Below are 24,742 nucleotides of genomic sequence, written 5' to 3'. Positions count from 1 at the left end.
TCCCTGCCTCTCAAGTGGAGGCATGACAACTGGAATTTCTCTCTCTCGGAGAACTAATAACAGCCTAGAAACCACATTCAGCTGCAGATGCAGGGGTGGACATTTAAAAACGTAAATTTTCACTTGACTCATTCTCCCAAGCGAGACAGGGAAATCTAATAATCTTTTTCTTCATTGTGTAAGATGCCGAGATATTTTCTTTTTGACAAGAGTACTCTTTCTTGCCAGAATACTTATTGCACAAGCTGTACAATCCCATTTCATCAAATGGCCTATTTCATATATTTTTTTCAATCGGCCATTTGCTGTTCATGTTTATGCTATTCTTAGTAAAGAAGGGGGGGGGGGGGGATAGCTGTTCTCCACAGAGACATTTTTGTGCAAAGTATGGAGATTTCAATAAAAATGCTCCTTATTTAGTTGTCACGCTGAAGGTAAGAGCTATAGCCTTGCATGGATGAAAACCATGACATGTGTAGATTGGTTACAACATTAGATTGTGATGAAAATGGTGTTGCCAGGCAAAGATAGGGCAAGAATGGAGGGCAACACAAAGACTGCTGCTTTCAGTAGAGGATCTTTGAAATTCTTGTTCTGAATTTAGAAAAGCCTGGAAAAAAAGAAAAGAAAAAAGGCCAACTCAATAAATTTAATATTCATTTGTGTATTTGCAGATATGGAAATGATTGTGTGCATAGACAGCATGATTAATCATATAATATCGTATAATCAAATTTTCTTTTCCAGATGATGTGAAAACCACAGCCTCTTTAAAGCTCTATAATCGCTACCTCAACTCTCTGTTCACACAAAGTGGGTGGAGAAGAAAAAAACAAGCAAGAACTTAACCTTAAAATAAATGTTATGCAAATCTCTCTTTTTTAAAAAATTTTTTTACAGAATTAAGGGAAGAAGAAAAATGTTTTCCAGCTAGGAAGGCTTGTCTTTAATATTGATCTTTTTTCAAGGAAATAGATGGAGAATCTGAACTCCCTGGGGATCTTTTCATCTGTGTGAGAGAGAGAAAGAAAAAAAGAGAAGGGGGGGGGGGGGAGAGGAAGACTGAGAGCCAACATGATGTACATTTTGGGGTTTGTTTGAGTGTGTGTGCTTTAATTCAAAGGGGATTCCTTCAAGGAAAAATGCCTCCTGCTGGGCTAGTTGAAGGTTTGAAATTTTCAACTGCTGGAATACATTGTATTGAAGAAGAAGAAGAAGAAGAAGAAGAAGAAGAAGAAGAAGAAGAAGAAGAAGAAGAGGAAGAAGAAGAAGAAGAAGAAGAAGAAGGAGCAGCAGCAGCAACAACAACAACAACAACAAAAACAACAACAACAACAACACATGACTGAAGTAAGGCTGGGACATTTTAAAATTAATGGAGAAAATGGGAATGCAAATGGCTGTATTTCAACAGGGAAAAATGAAATGACAGGACAGGTAAAGGGGCAATTCCATTTCACACAATCTTTATCAGTGATCCATGATTTTCTATTCTCTTTGAAAGAGAGTCCGGAGAAGTTCCAGATTGAGGCCAATTTCCCTCGCCGCGTTCTGCCCTGCCTTCCCACAGAGGAGTGGCCCAACCCTCCCACGTTGCAAGAAGCGGGACTCAGCCACACGGAAGTCCTCTTTGTGCAGGACCTCACGGACGATTGATGTTTTCCCCCCTCCAAAAGACAGAGATGGAACGAGATTCCTATTATAATACATTAATATAATACATTAAGTCCAGTCATGTCTGACTCTGGGGTGCGGTGCTCATCTCCATTCTTAAGCCAAAGAGCCAGCGTTGTCCGTAGACACCTCCAAGGTCATGTGGCCGGCATGACTGCATGGAGCACCGTTACCTTCCCAACAGTGCATGTAAAAGAGGTCTAAAAGTCTTAGTAGATCATGAGCTGAACATGAGCTAATAGTGTGATGTAGCAGCTAAAAAAGCCAATGCAATTATAAGCTACATTAATAGGAATATAGTATCTATATTGAGGGAAGCAATAGGACCAGATCTCCACTAGAATACTGTGTCCCGTTCTGGGCACCTCAGTTCAAGGGGGATATTGAGAAGTGGTTCCAGACAGCGCTTTAACCCGGGAATACTCTGATTTCTTAAATACGATTGCGTGCGGGTTAAAGACAACACACCCAGAAAGTGTGTGCTTTTCATGGGGGGGGGGGTGTCCACATGCCCTGCCGGGCTTTCTGGCAGGGCACCAGGACACAAAACAAAACCCCCAAGAAAAGCCTTTTAAAAAGAAAATAACTTACCCAGCTGGCATTTCCCTGCTGCTGGGGCTCTCCTGGCACATAGAATTGATGTGCCAGGAGAAGGGGGGGGGGGGCAATAGCGATTTTCCTCTCCCCCCCCCCCCCCCCGGCGCTTCTCCTGGTGCACCATTTCTACATGCTAGGAGAGCTCCAGAAAAGAGGGAATGTCAACTGGGTAAGTTGTTTTCTTATTTAAAGGCTTTTAAAATGGATTTCAGGAGGGGGTGGGGGCTGTCTTGGGTTTGTTCGGCTCCAGGAGCCAAAGAACCCCGAGACAGTTGTGTAAATGGACATTGAGGAGGGGGCAAGCTTGTTTTTTTTTGCTGCTCTGATGGATTCAAACTGCAGAAAAACTGATTCAAACTGCAGGAAAAATATTCCACCTAAATATTAGGAAGAACTTCCTGAAGAGTAAGAGCTGTTGGGTAGTGAAATATGCTGCCTCAAGTTTGGTGGGGTCTCAATCTCTGGAGGTTTTTAAACAGAAACTGAATGGCCATCTATTAGGAGTGCTTTGACTGTGTGGTTATGCATAGCAGAGTGTTGGAATGGATGGCCCTTGTGGTCTCTTCCAACTATGATTTTATGATCTGGTGATGAGAAGACTGAGATAGCCTTGTTTAAATATTTGAAATGATGTCATATTGAAGATGGAGCATGCTTGACTTCTGGTGATCTAGAGACTAAGGGTGCATCTAAATTGTAGAATTAATTCAGTTTGAAACCACCTTAACTGCCATAGTTCAGTACTATAATAATGGGAGCTGGAATTTTACAGTGTTGAGGTTTCTCTGCCAAAGAGTACTGGTGCCTCATCAAACTACAAATCCCATTGATCTGTGACAGTTAAAGTAGGGTAAACTGCATTAATTTGACAGTGTAGATGCACCCTAGAAGATGGAGGAGTGGATTCAGTCTACAGGAAAAGAGATTCCACTAAAACATTAGGAAGAACTAAAACATTAGGAAGAGCTTGTCAACAGTGGAATATTCTTCCTTGGAGTGAATGACCATCTGCTAGGAGTGCTTCAATTGTGTATTTCTACAGTGGAAGTGGAATGGCCTGGATGATTCTTGTGGTGTCTTCCAGCTCTCTGATTCTAAAACGCCCTCCTTAGATTTTTAGTTCCTTTAGAGTCTAGGATTCTTAATGTCTGACTGTGGTGTTAAGCACCACTCTACCAGTTACCCAGCATAAATTAATCAGAGAAATAATTAGTTCTATTTATTAGAAAACAGAGAACACTGCAGAGCATTGAAAAAGATTAATAACTTCCGACTCCCAAGACATCTGCAGTTCTTCAAATCACGTATCTAGTGTAACACAGTTTTTTTTACAGATGCTTAAAGTGGTGTATTCCAGGAAACAATAACTGAGGTAGATTTCCTGAAATACAGCATTAATTTCATGGATCATGGGTAGCCAATTAGCAATCAAAAGACTAGGTGCTCTCCTTGCAGGAGCATGTGTGCCAAACAATTATAATGACTTGGCGTATTTCAGGATATTGGCCCGGACAGAAACAAAGATTAACATATTTTCCCCCAGAAGTCAAAAGATAAACATCATCTGACATTCCTAAAATGTAAGCCCTTTCCTCTCAACTTGGCAGTGCTATTCAAAATAGAATGGAAGAAGTCATACTGTTTGATGTAATGTTCTAAATTCATGTGAACAATGAAGAAAAGTGTCCTTTGATAGAAGTATAGGTTATTGTGGGTTGTGCTGTCTTCCAGGGGCTTTGCTTGCTTTTGGGTCTGATAGAGGTTGTCTAATAACACAAATGATGTTATATGAACCTTAAGTATAAAGTCCGTACATTGTCAGTTTGGTTACAGTTACATGGCAAATGCAAACTGTTCGAACGTATCTCCTTCTACATTCCGCCTCGTAGTTTAAGATCCTCCGGGGAGACCCTGCTCTCGGTCCCACCAGCCTCACAAATGCATCTGGTGGGGACAAGGGAGAGGACCTTCTCAGTACTTGTGGAATTCGCTCCCCAGCAAGATTAGATCGCCATCCTCCTTCCTTTGTTTTAGGAAAAAACTGAAATTGTGTTTTTGGAACCAGGCCTTTGGCTAGTAGGCATAACGGCACTTTGGACATTGAACTGAACCATATGGAAATGACTCTATGATTGTATAACTAATGTCATTGTTTTTAATCTATTGTGTATTTATGGTTTTATATTGTTTACTGTGATATTTGCGGTATCAAATTTTTGTCATTGTTAGCCGTTCTGAGTCCCTCCTCGGGGGTTTTGAAGGTAGAAATGTTGTAAATAAATAAATAAATAATGCCCAAGATTGTTTTTCACATAAGAAGAAAATATCATGTTTTTCTGTACAAGTTTGTATGATATGATCATTCCTTACCTGGAATTTTGAAATGTATAATACTTCAGAATTGTTCAAAAAGATAATAACACCTTTGCTCTCCAGTGGTTCAGTGTACACAAATATTGTTTTGTGCACAAAACATTGCCATTTAAAATTGCCTCTATGTATAAGGTGTATATACCAGACACAGTGAAGACATATGCCCTTGCCTTTGCTACTTTGCTGCTGAATACATATGCCCAGTATGGACTATATCTCACCACAATAAAACAGTGGATGTGGCCTTTAATGAGACATGCCGTATTATCACAAGATGTCTACACCTTATATCACTGGAGAAATTATACTGATATTATACTGTTTAGCTGGTATTGCACATCCACCGGCAAGTACCAGCCTGTAATGAATGGACCAAGGCTTTGACATCTCCGGCCCATCCTCTGTTCAGATATCGACCAGCAAGCCAACACCTTAAATCAAGAAATAGCTTCCTAAGATCTACAGAGATTCTCACAGGAACACCTCAGCAAGTGAGAGTCCAAAAGTGACAGGTTACAACCCGGAACCTCAATTAGTGGCTTGAGACCGGATGAGAAACTCCCTCCTGTGCACACAGAAGACTGGGCGACTTGTAAGGTGCTGAACAGACTGCACTCTGGGACCACGAGATGCAAAACTAACCTTAAGAAATGGAGCTACCAAGTGGAATCCATGACATGCAAGTGTGGAGAAGAGCAAACCACAGACCACTTTCTGCAATGCAGTCTGAGCCATGCCACATGCACAATAAAGGACCTTCTTACAGCAATACCAGAAGCACTCCAAGTGGCCAGTTTCTGGTCAAAGGAAATAGAGTACAATACCAAATTTTTAAACTTTGTGGTTTTTCTATAAATTATAACTGTATTCTCAATTTGCTTATGACACAATAAATAAAAAATAAGTTGTATATGAAACATCAATTAATTTTGCTTTTGACTTGGGGCCTATTTCCAGGATTTCTCATCATCTGTTCAATTTTTTTAAAATCTAAAATACATAATACTTCTGGTCACAAGCATTTCTGATGCATGATACATATTATTGATTCATCTTTGATTAAGCTGTTTGGTAGTTAAGAACTGTCCAATAATTTAGGTTTTCTAACGCTTTCATCAAAGTGAAATAGAATATTGAGCTTTCTAGTAAGGACTATATTGTCTTCCACTGGACTGTACCTCTAATTAAATTTTTTATTTTAATCATTATATCTTTATTAATCTGCAGAAATATGGATATAGAGACTTTATATCCTGTATCTAAGACTGTGAAATACATGATGAACTTTGTATACCTTTTCAGTATAATAATAATAATAATAATAAACTTTATTTATACCTCGCCACCATCTCCCCGAGGGACTGCTGCACCTAACATGTGGCCAGGCCCAAGAATTACAATAAGGCAAAATAAAATACATACAACAAACAATAACATTGAATAAAATGTGAATACAAAAAAGTACAATTAATACAATAAAGTAATGACAATAACATAATAACACATAGTATAAAGTGAAAAAGAATTAAACAAGGCGAGCTGAGCCAAATGCAGAGGGTAAAATTATAAAACCCCTGGGTGAGATAGATAAATAGAATGGTGTGTCTAGTGGGCGACTCGGGTAGGATAAACAATAAGGTTTTTTCACTGAGGGAAGAGATAAAGTGCATTAGAAGGACAAATTTGCACTGGGACGGCCATGATATAGGCGATTTTCTGTTCGTTCCTCAAAAGCACATTGGAAAAGCCAAGCTTTTAAACTGATTTTATAGAGCTGTCTTCCATGTAAGATGTTTTGCTTTATGTGAATTTTCCCTTATACGACTTCTTTTTTCTTGATAAGTTTTTTATTTCTTTAAAAATACCCTGTTCTCCTAACAGTAGGTCCTTTTCTTAAGATTAAAGAATAAAGAATGTATGTACAGACTTGACAGAGCCACCAGCTCCACTGAGCTTGCATTGAGATATTATTTTAATAGATTTGCAGAAAGCTCCACCTAGTGGAAAGCTGTCAAAGTACTTGGTTGGTTTCACCTGAAATGAAGAAATATTAGCTTCCATTTCCCATCTGTGGTTGGTGGTGCTGCTCAGACTTTTCCCCTCTGTCAACAATCCAGTTGCGTAATTGTATATGCACTGAATCTATGGAACTATTGACTTGCCAGCATTTATTGGCTTTCAGAAATACATGATTTTGACATGTTTGTGCTTGGAAACCCATGCAGTATGTGAATATGTCATGAGTTATAGTGATCTCATTACTTTGTAGGGTTTTCTTTGGAAAGAAATAAACATTGTTTTCCAATCCCTTCCTAGGAAAAATAGCCTACCACTTTCAGTATTTCTTGAGGTTCTCCATACAACTATTATCCATGACTGACAGTTTAGTTTCCAAGATCAGACAGGATCTGATACATTTAGGTTATTTAGACCACATAAAAGAAGTATTTAAAGTCTGCTTAGTGTATGTTCTCCTTTTGTTGATGGGACACAAATTAGAAGAGTGTGGGATGTTTGAAGGAAGAAATGATTGCATCATTTCCATGTTGGCCTACACCTGTAATTTGCCAGTTAAGTTACAGATTGTCAGTCAAGCCTCAGGTTTAAATCCTTTGTTATGTCAGGGATTTCTATTGTGCATGTGTATCGAATTCAGTACTCTACATCTTGAGAACTATGGCATGTTAAGATGGTATGCATTATAATGTTGCCACATTTTTATTAACTTTTTTTCTTATAGGTGGTTTTTTCATACACTGCTGATTAAACAGTGGTGTTTCTCAGCATGAAACTGGAAGCAGTGATTGAAACTGGCATACGTGTGCAGAGAGAACAGTTTGAAGCTATGACGTGTTGCGTTTTCTTCCAAAAGGGAAGACTTGAGCTGGCCAGTATCACAGTGTAGAAACAAACAATGTAATTTAGGAGTTATCACATGAGGCATCCAAATTGCAATTGCCGCAGGACAATGGCTTCTTTGCATTGGGCTCCTCACACAATGATACTCTTTCTCCACTGTTTCTCAATGGGAAACAGCTTTTTATGAACACTAATGTTCAATTAATGACCCTTGTTGTCAAAGAAATATTTTCCAACAGTCTCCCATGGGATGAGTGTTAGGAAAGGGATGACATCCTGTGATAAGTCCAAAGCAAAGATCCTGTTGTCCTGCTGTAATTGTGATTTGCCTGCCTCAAGTGATAAACTTAAGTCATGCACACTGTGTTGTTGTTGTTCATTCATTCAGTCGTTTCTGACTCTTCGTGACCTCATGGACCAGCCCAGGCCATAGCTCACTGTTGGTCGTCACCACCCCCAGCTCCTTCAAAGATGCCATCCATCCATCTTGCCCTTGGTCGGCCCCTCATCCTTTTTCCTTCCATTTTCCCCAGCATCATTGTACAAGTGCATTGTATGTACAAGTGGATAATATAGAATTCATAATCAGTGTATGTTTGAAAATGAAAATACTGGTGTTTCTTAGTTGTGCAGGTTTGGTACACACATGGTATTAAAATAATTAGACTCTCCTAATGTACTACCTGCTTTTGGTTTCCAGCAGTTGCATTATTGAGTTATGTATTAAGGAAACATATGCTGTAAATGTCGTTAGATGGTTTTGACATGTCGATTTTAATTGAACTAATTGGGACTATAGTTTCATGCACAATGCTTTGTTTCTGTTGTCATTTTGCAGACACACATCTTTTCTTTGGGAGCCACACTAGAAGCTGTAGTTGAGTACATGATGGAGCCTGAAATATATTCAGAATGTAGCCAGGATCTACATATGCTGCTTGAAAAAATGCAGGAAGAAGATCCCAAAGATAGACCAGAAATTGAGGTAATTGGAAGGAATGGAGAACAATTTCATATGATTCTGATCTGTCTTGAAGAGAAAAATTACCCCTCTTTTATATTGGTTATTTCTTGGAAGATAATTGTCTGGTATCAAGTTCCCATAAAAATATTAAATTGGGTCATAGAAGGAACTGCACAGAAGTCCAAGGGATGCACAGAGTTCAGTGTAAGAGACACACAAGACTTCGGTGCAATTTTATACTCTAGTACAGGGAGAGAACCACTCCCCTGTCACGGCAGCTTCACTGGCTGTTGATCTGCTTCTGGGCTAAATACAAAGTGCTGGTCATTACCTTGAAAGCCCTAAATGGCTAGGGTCCAGGCTATTTGTTTAATCACATCTCCTCTTATAGACCAACTCGAATACTGTGGTAATTGGAGGAGGCCCTGCTCTCGATCCCACACCCATCTCAAGTATGGCTAGTGGGAACGAGAGAAAGGGCCTTCTCTGTGATCATCCCCCACCTTTGGAATTCCTTCCCTAAGGAAATAAAATGCCCCCCTCCCTCCTCGCTTTCAAAAAACAACTGAAAACACACTTCTGCTCATTGGCTTATGAAGAGGAGGAGGATTAAATAATTATACTCTTACTATACCTATGATTAATATCTGTCATCTGTATCTGGGCCCTGTTTACCTGGCTAGTCCAGTTAACATCTTTGGCAATAATCAACTTAAGGAATTTGGTTGGCTTTGGCAAATTAATGTTTCTGTTTGATGCTTTGTTGTATGTCGATATAGCTTATTTGATAGGTTATGTTTTATCTTAATTTTAGATGTTAAGTTATAATTTGTTTTTATATGTTGGGTTATTATTTTTTACTATTATGTATGTGTTGGTTACATAATAGTGAAACAGAATAACCCAACATATAAAAACAAATTATAACTTAACTTCTAAAATTAAGATAAAACATAACCTATCATTTTTTTTTACTATTATGTATGTATTGGTTAGACTCCAGCAATTCATGGAGAGAGAATTGCCAGATGTACAAGCTGGCTTTAGAAAAGGCAGAGGAACAAGAGACCAAATTGCAATATCTGCTAGATAATAGAGAAAGGCAGGGAATTTCAGAAAAAAAAAACATCTATTTCTGTTTTATTGACTATTCTAAAGCTTTTGACTGTGTGGATCATAATAAATTGTGGCAAGTTCTTGGTGGTATGGGCATACCAAATCACCTTGTCTGTCTACTGAGTAATCTATATAATGACCAGCTAGCAACAGTAAGAACAGACCACGGAACAACAGACTGGTTCAAGATTGGGAAAGGTGTATGGCAGGGTTGTATACTCTCACCCAACCTATTCAACTTGTATGCAGAACAAATCATGTGATGTTCGGGGCTTGCCGAATGCAAGGCTGGGGTTAAAACTGCTGGAAGAAACATTAACAACCTTAGATATGCAGATGATACCACTTGCGTGGCCGAAAGCGAGGAGGAGCCGAGGAGCCTTCTAATCAAGGTGAAGGAAGAAAGTGCAAAAGCTGGGTTGCAGTTAAACATAAAAAATAATCAAGATTCTGACAACCAGACTGATTGATAATTGGCAAATAGAGGGAGAAAACATGGAGGCCGTGACAGACTTTGTATTTCTAGGTGCAAAGATTACTGCAGATGCAGACTGCAGCCAGGAAAAAAGAAGACGTTTACTTCTTGGGAGGAGAGCAATGACCAATCTTGATAAAATAGTGAAGAGTAGAGACATCGCACTGGCAACGAAGATCCACATAGTCAAAGCAATGGTATTCCCCGTAGTAACCTACGGATGTGAGAGCTGGACCGTAGGGAAGGCTGAGCGAAGGAAGATAGATGCTTTTGAACTGTGGTGTTGGAGGAAAGTTCTGAGAGTGCCTTGGATCATGAGAAGATCCAACCAGTCCATACTTCAGGAAATAAAGCCCAACTGCTCATTGGAGGGAAGGATATTAGAGTCAAAGATGAAGTACTTTGGCCACATCATGAGAAGAAAACAAACCTTAGAGAAGACAATGATGCTGGGAAAATGGAAGGAAAACGAAAGAGGGGCTGACCAAGGGCAAGATGGATGGATGGCATCCTTGAAGTGAATGGCTTGACTCTGAAGGAGCTGGGGGTGGCGATGGCCGACAGGGAGCTCTGGCGTGGGCTGGTCCATGAAGTTACAAAGAGTCAGAAGCGACTGAAATGAATAAACAACAACAACATGTATTGGTTGCTGTATTCAGGCATCAAGTGTTTGGCTTTTTTGATTGGAATCTGCCCTGAGTCCCTTCGGGCAATAGGGCAAAATATAAATAAATTACTATCATCATCATCATCATCATCATCAGTAGTAGTAGTAGCAGTAGTAGTAGTAGTACCTTTTTGTAGTGGTCTGCTTTCCATGTCCAAACTCACAGGGTAAATTTAAACATAAGGGTGGATATTTTGGAAAGGTACCATATATTTCCTTTCGTAATACTCACATATTTATATTGGTTAAAATGGCAGAATCTGCATTTACAGCAGTGTTCACAACTGAATGCAACCTTAGTTCTGGCTGAAGGAACTAGATTCCTGGCCATTTGTTATATCCTAGCTGTTTTTTTGTTTGTTTTTTTGGGTTCCTTGTAAACAATTGTGTCAAGAAAAAGAGCTAGGCTATGCATGCAGAAATAGTAATTCTGGATCCAATCTAATGTTTTCTAGCCAGTGTTTTGCTAATGTGTGTCTCAAATGCTAATTGTTATTTGAAACTTTAGTTTGACTGATTTGCTTTGGCACAAATACCTGGAAACAGATGAGAATATTGTAGATTCAAGACCGAAGTCCTTGGAAAACAGCCTGCAAGTCCTTGATTTCATCTGTATCTTTCTGTTTCTTGGACATTATTAGTCTCTTATTAATGTGGATATTTTGGTTACTAAGAGATAATACATTTTTCCTATTGAAATTCTCTTCAAGGCTGTGATGTATGATGCAGCAAATTAGAACATTTAGTGAATTATGGTTGCAGAGTCCACTTTTCATTCAAGAAAAGCATGAAGAGAATTTTAACTAAACTGTAGTCTCATAACTGTGTCCATAAATAACAGGCAAAATATCTTTGTAGTGATATCTTGAATATAGTAAATGTTTTAAAACATTTTATTCAAACTAAAAATCACGTGGAGCAATAATAATTTGGGTGTTGCATGATCTTGCATTTTCATAATCGCTTGTTTTAGAAATACAAAACGCTGATACTAATATCATGTATCAGACTGACAACATGCCATGCATGATAGATAGGCAGTTATTAAGTTATCTATTTACTTATCATTATAGGAGGTCATATCTTTGTGTGAAGAGAAACTGATGCTCTCATCCTCCAGTGATATTTGCCAGTGTCTTTCTGCTATTGGAAGAACAGTACTTTCCATGGAATCATGTGGTGCCTTTCAAGGTATGGTATATCTGTTTTAGAAATGAGATCACATTTGCATAATGTATCCAATAGTTTTTTAAAAAATAGTGAAACTGAATCTGAATTTTTTAAAATCATGTCAGAAGTGACTTGAGAATATACTGCAAGTTGCTTCTGGTGAGAAAGAATTGGCCTTCTGCAAGGATGTTGCCCAGGAGATGCCCAGATGACTTACCATCCTGTGGGAGGCTCCTCTAATGTCCCCACATAGAAAGCTGGGGATGACCGACAGGAGCTCACCCTGTCCCATGGATCTGAAATGCTGACCTTCAGATCTTTAGGTCTTCAGGTCAGCTGTTCACCCAGCACAAGGATTTAACCCATTGCTCCACCGCTGCTCCTGAGAATCTAAATCAATTTATATTAGAAAAAAACCCTTGCTTTTTCCTACTGTGCCATCTAAAAATGTCTGTATTGTTATTGCTGTTATGTGTAATGAAGTCCCAAACCTATGATAAGATTTTTTTTTGGTAAAGATTATTCATATGAAGTTTGCCATTGCCTTCCTCTAAGGTTTTTTTCCAATAGGAAAATACTGAGCAGTCAACTTCTGTGTCTCTGGCTTTGGAAAAGGAAATTGTGTTTGTTTGTTGGTCTGTGTTTTTCAAGTTGTGTGTTGTTCCTAAGACAAGTATAGGTTTTTTTTGGGGGGGGGAGGGGTGCTGTTGTCTTCACCTGAGACTTGGAGAATATGATTGGTTTTTCCGCTTGATCTTTTCCATATGGCATATTAGTGGATGGAGCTATTGAGCATGGATTTCACCGTAACTATTAGGAGCCGCTGTGGCACAATGGGTTAAACCCTTATGTCAGCTGAACTGCTGACCTGAAGACCTGAAGGTTGTCGGTTCAAACATGTGAGACGGGGTGAGCTCCTGTCTGTCAGCCCCAGCTTCCCATGTGGGGACATGAGAAAAACCTCCCACAGGATGGTAACACATTTGGGCATTCCCTGGGCAACGTCTCTGTAGATGGCCGATTCTCTCACACCAGACACAACTTGCTATTCTCAAGTCGCTTCTGACACAATAAAAACACTACAACCATTTGCAGTAGAAAAGGAAAATTGTCTTAGATACCTCAACTCCCATTTCACAATTTAGCGTTTGGGTTGTTGTAGGTTTTTTGGGCTGTATGGCCATGTTCTAGAAGCATTCTCTCCTGATGTCTCGCCTGGATCTGTGGCAGGCATCCTCAGTCCTCACAACCTCTGAGGATGCTTGCCACAGATGCAGGCGAGACGTCAGGAGAGAATGCTTCTAGAACATGGCCATACAGCCCAAAAAACCTACTACAACCCAGTGATTCCAGTCATGAAAGCCTTTGACGATTCAATTTAGTGTTTGATAATAATCTACTTTATAATGACATTCTTAGCCAGTGCAGTAATATCAGTACAATCCACTTTTTCTTTGGATGTGATGGGATCATGAAGGGGGAAATATTTTTAATGTCTATTTTTGTGTCCAGACAGTTGCGATAACTTGTGGAAAAGACGAGACAATCAGAAGATTTCACCTTATGAACAGTGTGCAGATGACAATTTAAGAGAAAATTCATCTCCAGATGTTGAAGCTGATAGTGGTAGAAATTCCTCTGCTGTGTGTATAGCACATGATCAAAGCGAAGATATGAAAGAAGTTAAAAACAACCTAGTGAATGAAGGCTTTTGCTATCAGCCAGTTTCATCTCAGGCTGCAAAATGTAAAGAAGAGGAGAAAAGTACAGAATACAACAAATTGGAAACAAATCCTTATACATGTGAATTGGGGACAGATGTGCTTAAAACAAACTGCTTGCGGAAGGCGAAAACTTTTCCAATGCTGCCATTCGAACCTGAGGTGGAACCAAGAATTTTCTTCCCTATTAAAATGCAAAATGGGCCACTAACAAGGAAATACAATCAATTACAATCCAAATCAATATCTTTAATAAGTAATAATCAAGATGCCTTAGAAAGAAGGCTAAATGGTAACCATAGAAATAGTCATTTTGGCCCAAACACAGCTTATTTCCAGGAGGCAAGTAGTGATTTAGAGAAATTTTACCTGGACCCAAAGATACCTTGCCTTTATCAATACCATGTGACATCTTGCGATGACAATAAAGTAGATTTTCAGCCACATAATCATTGTGTTTCTGAAACCCAAGACAATTGTGGTAAATGTAATGGTTCAGATGAATCACATTCTAGCTACCAAATATTAGAAAGCTATGAACCTTGGCAATATTGTGAAAATTCTCCATGTTCAAATGAAAAGACTATGTTAGGTGTTGGCACTCTGTCTACAGTGTTTACAGAACTTAACAAAAATAGATGTAGCTCAAACTTGCTGAATTCTCCAACCGAAAAACTCACAGAGAGAAAAGACAGTTATATTGAAGACTTGCATTATATTGAAGATTCACTGCAGTGCAGTGAAGGTAGGAAGTCTGACATGAAAAATAATGAACAGGTAAGAGAAACAGTCTTCTTTTTGTTAAAAAAAAGTCTTTGTGTGGCATTGCAGAGATTTAATTGCAGGGTGGGAAAGATTGCCTTCTTTAAAAGCATTGTAGCTTGTGTTTAAACTTACAATCAGCAGGAGGTATTGGCTGAGGACTTTCCTATTACCAGTACTTTAAACAGTAAAGATCTGAATGGTAGCATGCGTTTGGTTAAATGCAATATGATTGAAGTCTTACTGTGGATTTAAGCAATACCATATTTTGACAGGTAATTTATCTGCACATAGAAATGATCTCAAGCCATTTATTTCTAGTCACTTTTGTAGAAACCAGTGCCCTAATTTGCTTGTACATGTAGTTTAGCTGGTGCCATGTGGCATGACAGGCTGTTTTATAGAATGCCTTCCAATGCAATTCATTGGGTTTTTTCTCCATACTGATATAAATGTCCATATAAAATTATTGAAAAAAATGGCATTGGTATTGAAAGAGTCCATGTGAATTATTCCAGCAACCAAATGGAAGAACTTAAAGGAAGTTTTTATGTGGCTGCTGTAATGTAGCCCAACCATTCAGCTCCGTAAATTGAGGTTCACGCTTTTATGGTTGGATATATTCCCAGTGGAGCAGTGGGTTAAAGCACTGAACTGCTAAACTTATTGACCGAAAGGTCACAGTTTTGAATCCGGGGAGTGGTGTGAGCTCCTGCTGTTAGACCCAGCTTCTGCCAACCTAGCAGTTCAAAAACATGCAAATATGGATCAATAGGTACCTCACTGGCGGGAAGGTAACGGTGCTCCTTGCAGTCATGCTGGCCACATGACCTTGGAGGTGTCTATGGACAACGCTGGCTCTTCGGCTTAGAAATGGAGATGAGCACCAACCCTCAGAGTTGGACACAACTGGACTTAATGTCAGGGGAAAACCTTTACCTTTGCTGTAATTTTATTGTTTAACTGGTTGTGTAATTTTAAATCATATGTTATAATTAGTAATTTGGTGTCGGTTTGCTTTGGGATTGGGTGGAGGGGGTCATTAATGTATTAATGTTTATACCTGTCTTGAGGCATCAAATGTTTGCCTCTGTGTTTTTTGTTTGTTGGAATCTTCTCTGAGTCCACTAGGGGAGATAGGACGGAATACAAATAAAATAATCTTCCCCTCCTCCTTCTCCTCCTCCTCCTCCTCCCTCTTCTTCCTCTTCTTTATTGTATATTAAATATGTGCTGCTTCCTTCACCTCTTATAACTCGCATGATATTATTAAAATTTAGTTGATGCAAGTATGCTTGCTGAGCTTTGTTGACACATAAGAATATCCGTTCATGTGATCAACTAGGATATTTAAAGACAGAATTTCTTGTCTATATTAAGAGACAGGCAGGTTTACTTTTCTATCCTGTATTTGCTTTCTGTCTATTTCCCAGACTTGGGTGATGTTAAGAAACCTTTGGTATATAAGAGTTATCATTTTCAAAGAAAAGAAAACTTCCATATTCAATGGTTTGGTTGTTTTTCTTATTGTGAATTTTTCATGAGTTTATAGCTATAAAGAGTCAGGTTGGCAAAACATGTATTGTTTATAGCTATAAAGAGTCTGGCTGGCAAAAAAAATGTATTTTTGATGGCCTGCATTTGGGATCACATGTAAATTCATTTTATAGAGTTTCAAGTGAATGTCTGGGGCATACTGGAGACCATTGGTTGTCAGTTTAAACTTCAATATAGCGTATTAAGATTGGGTGTCAGCTAGGCTTAAGCCCAGATCTGTTTTTAGCTGTTTCCTTCGGCCAATCTGGTTTCTTTGGTTTGTTCGGGTGCCCGTAACGGCAAGGCGCCAGCTATCACAGATTCCCGTACATAACAAGACCATGTGGCAGCGGATCTTGGCTCCTCCTCTCCTATTCGGCACTACAGTTTAATATTTTTGACTTTCCTTTATTTTCTTGATTCATTTTATTTATTGGGACTGACTGGGAATTGGGGACGTGCAGGACGGGTGGGTGGGGGGCGCTCATGCATTTGGGGGCTTGGGAGAGTCACCTTTTTATCTTTTTTCTTCTCTTCTTCTCTTCCTCTCCTTCAAATACTTTTAGAAGATAATAATTATTATTATTAATCCCAGCAGACAAAAAGAAAACCCTCATTCTCTGAAAACTACTACCACCTAGTTACCTCTCCTCTAGAGTAGAAAGAGCTTTAAGTTAACATTAAAATTGGAGATTGAGTGTGCCCATTCCAGACAGGGCCTGCAGTAGTGAAAAAAGAGGGGTTTTTTTTGTTTTGTTTTTTAATGGAAGCCCAGGGAAATAGCTCCAGTTTGATCGCTCTTTCTTCCATGGAAAGTGGAAAGCCTCCGTAAATGCCTTGGAAAGCCGCATGCAGGGAGAGAGCGTGTGTACCGGCAGCCTGTCTCCTCTAGAATAGAAAGAAATTGCTTTAAGGAAACATTAAACTCAGTCTCCTCTACAGAAAGAAGGGAAAGAATTGCAGAAAGAGCATTGTCTTAACTCTGATGCTTTTAATTCAGGTCTTAATAAAGAATGTGGAAGGAGAGCCTGTGGGAAGCACCCCCCGCCATAAGAGACCAGATAGGGTTATTTCTTAACCCCAAAGCTGACGCCCAGGCTCCCTTGAGGGAAAAAAGGAAAGGGTCCCTCGAATGGAAAGAGGAGCCTCATAAGTTCCCAATTGCCGCCAATGGGCCAGATCTAGCTTCAGTTTTCAGCTATGGACCGAAAGCGGCTAACCAGCTACCCAACTGTTTTCAGGGGTTGTGTGAAAATAGACATGGTGGCCTACCAGTATCTGGCCAGCAGAAACTGATCAAGGTGTAGCCAAAATGTGCAAGCCTAGTATCACCCAAAACCCTGTTCTCCAGCATCACAAACTATTTTATCCACAATAATTGGAATTATCTCATACCTTTCTGTCCAGCAATATTAAAAGTGAGCAGACCAGCATTTCTTCATGAAATAATATATTCTTGCAATTACATAAAGATTAGGAAAGAGTACCAGGAAAAGTGAAACCATGGTACATTAACTTTGCCACAAGCAATTCTCCCTTTTCCTTTATATGAAATACAGCATATACTGCCATTCATATTTTGTTGTCCTGAATTAGACATTTGGGCATAAACATATTTTAATGGATTTTCTTGATTTATTTATTATTGTGCTTTTTCAGTTTATTTGCAAAATAAAGCAATTGTCTTTTCCTTAATGGCATGCTGTCATAGCTTGGGAATTTGTCATATGCTGCACAATATGTATTCAGTAACATGGATGTAGCAGCATCCTTATGCGTGGCCAATGAGTATAATATCTAAGCAGTAACATTTTTCTCCTTTTCTATTTCAGGACAAGCAGTTGTCCATTTCCTTGTTTATGCTTGCTTCCTGTCTTCTTTGGAATACATGCTTTTGGTGTTTATGTTCTCTTTTGTTCCAGCAGCAATGTTCCTCTGCCACTAGTACTTCTTTCAAGTAAATACGTCTACACCAATGCCATAATCTTGCACCCTTTATGCTTTACTTTTCCAGCAATGTACATTGTTGAACCCATTTGCTTTCTTGGTATATAACTGTATTGTCATGACTTTCAAAAATGCCATTTTCTATGTCATTCACAAATAAATATTATGTCAATTCAAGTGTGACTGGAGATGTTTTCTCCTCTCTAACCTACTTAATTCAATTCTTGGTGTGTCATTTCTTTGGATGCAGTTGCTGTGGCTTAAACTCTTAAACTGTGACAGCAGCGAAAACCAGACTAGATAGTGTGTTTATACTGAGGGGAAAATTCAGTATTATCAAATGGTAGCCATTGCCATGGTCCCCTGATGGACCTTCTTAAGAAAGGGATGTGGTTTTCAGAGTAGATTATGTTATCTGTTGAAAATAGAAATCCATTTCTGTAAGGAAAGCATGTATTTTTGTCTAAACGAAAATGTGTTGGGGAGTAAGCCACTGTCTCTTGGGATGCAGCATGATTTCAGAAGTGGAGTTTAAAAGCAATACAGTCATTTTCATTCATTTGTATTTGCATGACTGAGATAGTGTTTGGGCAGGATTGAATATCAGCCCTATTTATCTTGGATCAGTGTGGTGAGTTGGTTGGGCTGAAATAGTGCTGGGACTTGGTAGGTCCTTTGGTTAATGTTGTCTGTTTGCCTTCCTTCACCATTTCAGGGCTCATTGCAGCTCAGTGATTCACTTGGGAAATACAGTAGGGCTGATATTTCAGTTTAACACAGCAGTGCAATCATATTATATTGGACTATGACAGTGGTTCTCAAACTTCCTAATGCCACGACCCCTTAATACACTTCCTCATGTTATGGTGACCCCCAACCATAACATTACTTTAGTTGCTACCTCATAACTGTCATTTTGCTGATGTTATGAATAGTAAATATCTGATATGCAGGATGCATTTTCATTCACTGGACCAAATTTTGCACAAATACCCAATACACCCAAATTTGAATACTGGTGGGATTGGGGGAGGGCATTGATTTTGTCCTGTGGGAGTTGTAGTTGCTGGGATTTATAGTTCACTTACAATAAAAGAGCATTTTGAATTCCACCAAAGATGGAATTGAACCAAACTTGGCACACAGAACTCCCATAACAGAAAATACTGGAAGGGCTTGGTGGGTATTGACCTTGAGTTTTAGAGTTGTAGTTCACCTACATCCAGAGAGCACTGTAGACTCAAACAATGATGGATCTGGGTCAAACTTGGCACGAATACTCAATATGCCCAAATGTGAACACTGATGAAGTTTGGGGAAAATAGACCTTGACATTTAGGAGTTGTAGTTGCTGGGATTTATATTTCACCTACAATGAAACCAACGATTGAATTGGGCCAAACTTCCCATACAGAACCTCCATGAACAACAGAAAATACTGTGTTTTCTGATGGTCTTTGGCTACTTTGTTGTTGTTGTTGTTGTTGTTGTTGTTGTTGTTGTTGTTGTTGTTTTGCACTAGAAAAGTAACTGCAAGTGTCTAGCAAGAATATTTAGGAACACCTCAGAGTTACTCATGGATTATCTTTCTCTAAATTGATTGGCTGAAATATTACACTATGCAAAGTGACTTTTGTTCCTGGGTTACAAATGTCATTTCCTAATTGGTTCTATCACAAAACCATGGGGAAACTGCAAAAACCTTGTTTTCATGGGACATCCTGCAGCACATTTTGGTATAGTTTTTCAATGAATATCTCATAGAGTCTCAACCAATTCAACATAGTTTGTGGCATTTCTGGAGTAGAACAGCTACTTTCAAAGTACGTATCGTACAATGAAACAGGAAATAACACTTTCAAACCAAGAACTTTTTTTTTCAAATTTTGTTATTTAGTATTGTTGTTGTTGTTGTGGTGGTGGTGGTGGTTGTTAGTATTAATGTTTTATTATACCCTGATACTCCCCTACACAAGGCACCTCAAAGTGGCTATAATACAAATATAAGCAGTGATGGTTTCCTTTTTAATGTCACTTTGAAAAGTTTGCTACTTGTTTTAAGTTGAAGTGGGACCACATCCAGTTCCCCAAGGACATGTTTTAGGTCTCCAGGATTCCTCCCCCAGATGTGGAAAACTTATTGCCACAAAATTTTCAACCTTAGGATGTTTGGGGTGGCATTGGGTTGTGTGCAAAAAATAAAATTCACAAATTGAAGATGGGGCTATAGTGGAGATGTTGTGGACCTCCCTTGTGTTTTGGTAGGGAGTGGCTGACAGTTGCCTGCTTCTGGTTCAAGAACAGGAATCAATATTAAAACAGGATGCCTAACAGTGTTTATTTATAACTGGCCTTCTTGAAATCAAACTGTTTGTTTGTTTACAGTATTAGGTCTTTCTGGAATATTGAGAATTATGCAATGGAAATGTCATAAATAACAAGCAAACCTTTGCATTTCCTGGTATTCGTCAGTGTCCTTGCACATACAAAACATGGCTTTTATCACTGACCAAGGTCTGTCCTCTCCTTGCCTAGATACGCCTGTCCTCTCCTTGCCATCTGGTATATTAATTTTTTTCCTACTGGCCTTTGTGATAATGAACCAAACATGTGCCTGAAAGGAAAATGCCAAGTATAATTTTAATTTTAAAATATTTTTGATATTTTTATAATTATTTAACACATTGTTTACAGCATTCAGAAGTAATGGGATACCTGGATATTGAATATTGATAGGTCAGGAATGTTTTCCACTTGCTTTTCTCATTTTGTATCAGAAACAAACAAAACCTTTTGAAAAATAAAGAGGAGGAAAGGAGGGAGAGAAAGATGCTGGAATGGGGAAGAGAAAAAATAAGAGAAACTCACAATTACCAACATATAGTGTATAATAAATTATTTCGGAGGCAATAATAGCAGAAAAAGGTGTGCTATACCAATACCCCCCGGTGGCGCAGTGGGTTAAAGCACTGAGCTGCTGAGCTTGTTGACCAAAAGGTTGCAGGTTCGATTCCAGGGAGCGGCATGAGCTTCGACTGTCAGCCCTAGCTTCTGCCAACCTAGCAGTTTGAAAACATGCAAATGTGAGTAGATCAATAGGTACCGCTCCGGCGGGAAGGTAACGGCGCTCCATGCGGTCATGCTGGCCACATGACCTTGGAGGTGTCTATGGACAACGCTGGCTCTTCGGCTTAGAAATGGAGATGAGCACCACACCCCAGAGTCAGACATGACTGGACTTAATGTCAGGGGACAACCTTTACCTTTAACCTTATACCAATATTAAATGTAAGGAGGATTTTATAAGCAAGGTACAAAACTCATGACATCCTGAGGTGTTATGTTGCTAGAGACTGCAGTTTCAAATGAAGACCAAAGTATCATATTTTCTGTTTTTTTTAAAAAAAAATCATTAAAAATGAGCACATTGAGGATCAGGCAGAGATAAAATCTTCATTCCTGAAATATTGTAAACTCAGGTTGCTTTTCTTAAATGTAACACAATCCTATGACTGCTGAGATGCTTCAGTCTGAAACCCATAAGGCTTCAGTAATAGCTACTGATTTCAAAATCTTGGCGCCCGGTGTGTTAATCTCTTGAAGTATAGATGATGCCAGTGTTTATAGAGCAGTTAAGTTACATCCTGCTAGCTTCACTAGTGATATTTCTTATATTTGGATAAATATGCTTTGCAACAAAGCTCTCATCTTTCCATATTATTTCTCCTTATTCTACAGAAGAGGTCTAAATGGTGATGAAGGCTTGCACGTCAAATGTGCAAAGCATAGCTGCCAAGGTAAATCAGGCTTTAGAGCAGGCAGCTTAGAGGTGACAGCTAGAGCCGAAGAGATTCTGACTTGCTGCAAAGAATAGACCTGGGGATTCTTTGAGGACACAAACAGTCTCTTTTCTGCTTCTGTTGTCCTCTGCTACATTTAATGTAAATATAATTCTGAAGTTGAGGTCCCTTTGAAATGCTGGAGTATTTGAATTTGGGGGTTAGGTTGGCTACAATTGCTAGCATTTACTTATGCATCATCACTGTGTAGGTGATGGTGGTTAGACATGTCCTATTTTATCCAGCCTTTACTAGCTATGAGGTTTTCTTAATAACATGCTCTATTTTCCCCAATAGAACCACATGTGACATAGCCAGGTTTTGTTCTATCTGGTAATGAAAAAAATATCTAGAGTAATCCTTTCTTTTGGTCATCTTATCACATTTTGGATCGAAATATCAGCAGGTCTTTATAGTATCTGTATTATTTAAAGTCACGGACAACATTACTTCTTTGTGTACCAATAAGGCATAACAATTGTGATATTTTGGGCTCTGTAACAAACAGTGAAGCTCTGTACAAGTTGGGGATAAATGGGTGGGTGAGTGGGTAGGTGGGTAGACATACTTGTGTGTCTCAAAGAAGATAATCCACATTATCTGCTTTGAACTGGATCATATGAATCTACATTGCCATATAATCCAGTTCAAAGCAGATAATCCAGATTTATATGGTAGTGTAGGGCCTCATATACACTGCCATATAATCCAGATTATCAAAGCAGATAATCTACATTATCTGCCTTGAACTGAATTATATGAGTATATACTGTCATATAATCCAGATACACTGTCATATAATCCAGATAAAACAGATAATCTGGATTTTAGATGGTAGAAGGGGCCTTTAAGGGGCTTCAGTGGTTCAAAGTGTTGGTTTTAACCTTTAAAGCCCTAAGCAGTTCTGGCTCAGATTACCTGTCCGAACATATCTCCTGTTACAAACCATCACAAAGTTTAAGATCATCAGGAGAGGCCATGCTCTCGATCCCACCACCATCGCAAATGCGGTTGATGGGGACAATAGACAGGGCCTTCTTGGCAGTGGCCCCCCGTTTGTGGAACTCTCTCCCCTGAGACATCAGGTTGGCCACCTACCTCCTGTCCTTTAGAAGGAAAATGAAGACTTGACTTTGGGACCAGGCATTTGATTAGTGGACAGCGGCAATTGGAAAGAAGACTTGGATACTGTGACATTGAATTAACTCCAGACTTGGTTTTGGTTTTAACTGACATGACTAATCTATTGTTTTAATGAATTGTTTTAATGTATTTGTTGACTATTTGTATGATGATAGCATTGTACGATGCTTATGTGAGGCCGCCCTGAGTCCCCTTGCAGGGAGAAGGGCAGGGTAAAAGTTTATAAAATAAATAAATAAATACATCGGGCAATCCATCCTTGCATTGGACAGCACAACTAACTGGCTTGCTTCATGCACATAGAATGGCATACACAGAATTTAATTAATGTAACCTATGCTAATATTCATTATAATAATAATTAATAATAATAAAATTTATGGATTGAGAAATGCCTTTTTACTTCTCAACTTGTCTTAACATTTTGTTTTCAGTGCATTTTTCTTAAAGAACTCTTAACGCAATATGGTGAACCCTTGAAAGACTATGAACTGTGGGCTTTATGCCACGAATGCTTGCTTACTCTGGAAACATACACTGATTATCCAGGTAGGAGCTACATTACTTTCTTTCAAAGCAGTATGTTTCTTTATCTTGATAGTAAGGAATGATCCATGCTTCCATATGCATATTTTGGCTCTGAAAAGGGAAAGGGGAATTTATATAAGGGATGTGCTTGCAGGTGTTTCCTATTAAAATTAAGACTAGTGCCCTGAAAGGGGTCTTAATTTATAATATGAAGCAGGGAGGAGGATAAAGGAACCTTAAGAACTTTAGTAAGCCAGGAGGAAGATAGGAGCACCCTTTTGATCTTTGGGAGTTCCATTATGACGAACACAAGATGCAGTGAAACACCTCCTCTGCACAACATAAATATTTACATGTGGAGATACCCTAAACTGACACTATACAACTCCAATACTGAATGGCAACATTGTGCAATGCATGTCATTGTCCATGAGTGGTTGTCATTGTGTAAAGTGCAACCACAATATGAATCTGCAGTTCACAGCGTCAAGAAACAAGGTTGGTGTATATCCATTTATATTATGCGAGCAGAATAAGTATGTTGTGTCATACTAAATAATTCTGCCCAATTGTAGCCAGGACTACATGTCTATATCTATAAAAATTCATTTGGGGATTAACATAACTCAAAAACCACTGGACAAATTGACACCAAATTTGGACCCAATATACTTATCAGGCCAACAATTGACCATCACTCATAAAAACACTGAAAAAAACAGCAGAAGGGACGTAAAAAGCCAAAAAAGCAAAAAGACACTACAACGCATGTGCAAAAATGACTCCCCCTGGCAAACAAAACACATAATAGCATATCCACATATCTGGACTACAGCTCTCAGTAGACCAGGCCCTTTGGGAGAGGAGGATGATCCAAATGCACTGCTTCCAAGCTGCAAGCTTCCTTCTCTTTGGATTTTATTGAGAACATCCCGTTCCTGCATATTTCCAATTTTCTTTTCCTAGACTGCAACTCCCAACAATCCTCCAGATAGATAAGATAGATTAGATAGAGATAGGTAGGTAGGTAGGTAGATCGATCAGGAGGACTGCTGGGAGTTGCAGTCCAAGAAGAGGTAGAGAAGGAAGAAGGGAGAGAAAGAAAAAGGGAAAGAAAAGGGGGGGAAGGAAGGGAAGAGGAAGAGAAGGAAGGATAGAAGAAAAGATAAAAAGGGAAGGAAGGAAGGAAAGAAAGAGGGAAGGAAGGAGAGAAAGAAAGGAGAGAAAGAGGGAGGAAGGGTTGATCACAGCAGTGCGGGCCAGGTACAACTAGTGTATACATAAACAGGATACCAACCTTAGTAGGATGACGGATTGTGTGTTTTAGTATTATTGTCCCAAGTATAATATGCCATACATAACAGTGAAATA

General features: G+C 39.0%; 1 protein-coding gene across 2 annotated transcripts in view; it reads left to right on the top strand.

Moving 5' to 3' along the window:
• Nucleotides 1-24,742, top strand: part of KNDC1 (kinase non-catalytic C-lobe domain containing 1) — a 118,897-nt gene that overhangs the window by 43,062 nt on the left and 51,093 nt on the right. For both annotated transcript variants that reach the window (XM_060768688.2, XM_067465753.1), the window contains exons 4-7: nt 8,342-8,488; nt 11,799-11,916; nt 13,408-14,393; nt 23,278-23,392. In XM_060768688.2, coding sequence (XP_060624671.2) covers nt 8,342-8,488; nt 11,799-11,916; nt 13,408-14,393; nt 23,278-23,392 — 1,366 coding nt within the window. The remainder of the gene's footprint in view (nt 1-8,341; nt 8,489-11,798; nt 11,917-13,407; nt 14,394-23,277; nt 23,393-24,742) is intronic.

The sequence above is a fragment of the Anolis sagrei genome, chromosome 3 (genome assembly GCF_037176765.1).
Source record: "Anolis sagrei isolate rAnoSag1 chromosome 3, rAnoSag1.mat, whole genome shotgun sequence".
NCBI lineage: Eukaryota > Metazoa > Chordata > Lepidosauria > Squamata > Dactyloidae > Anolis > Anolis sagrei.
This window is presented reverse-complemented; position numbering and strand designations above follow the sequence as displayed.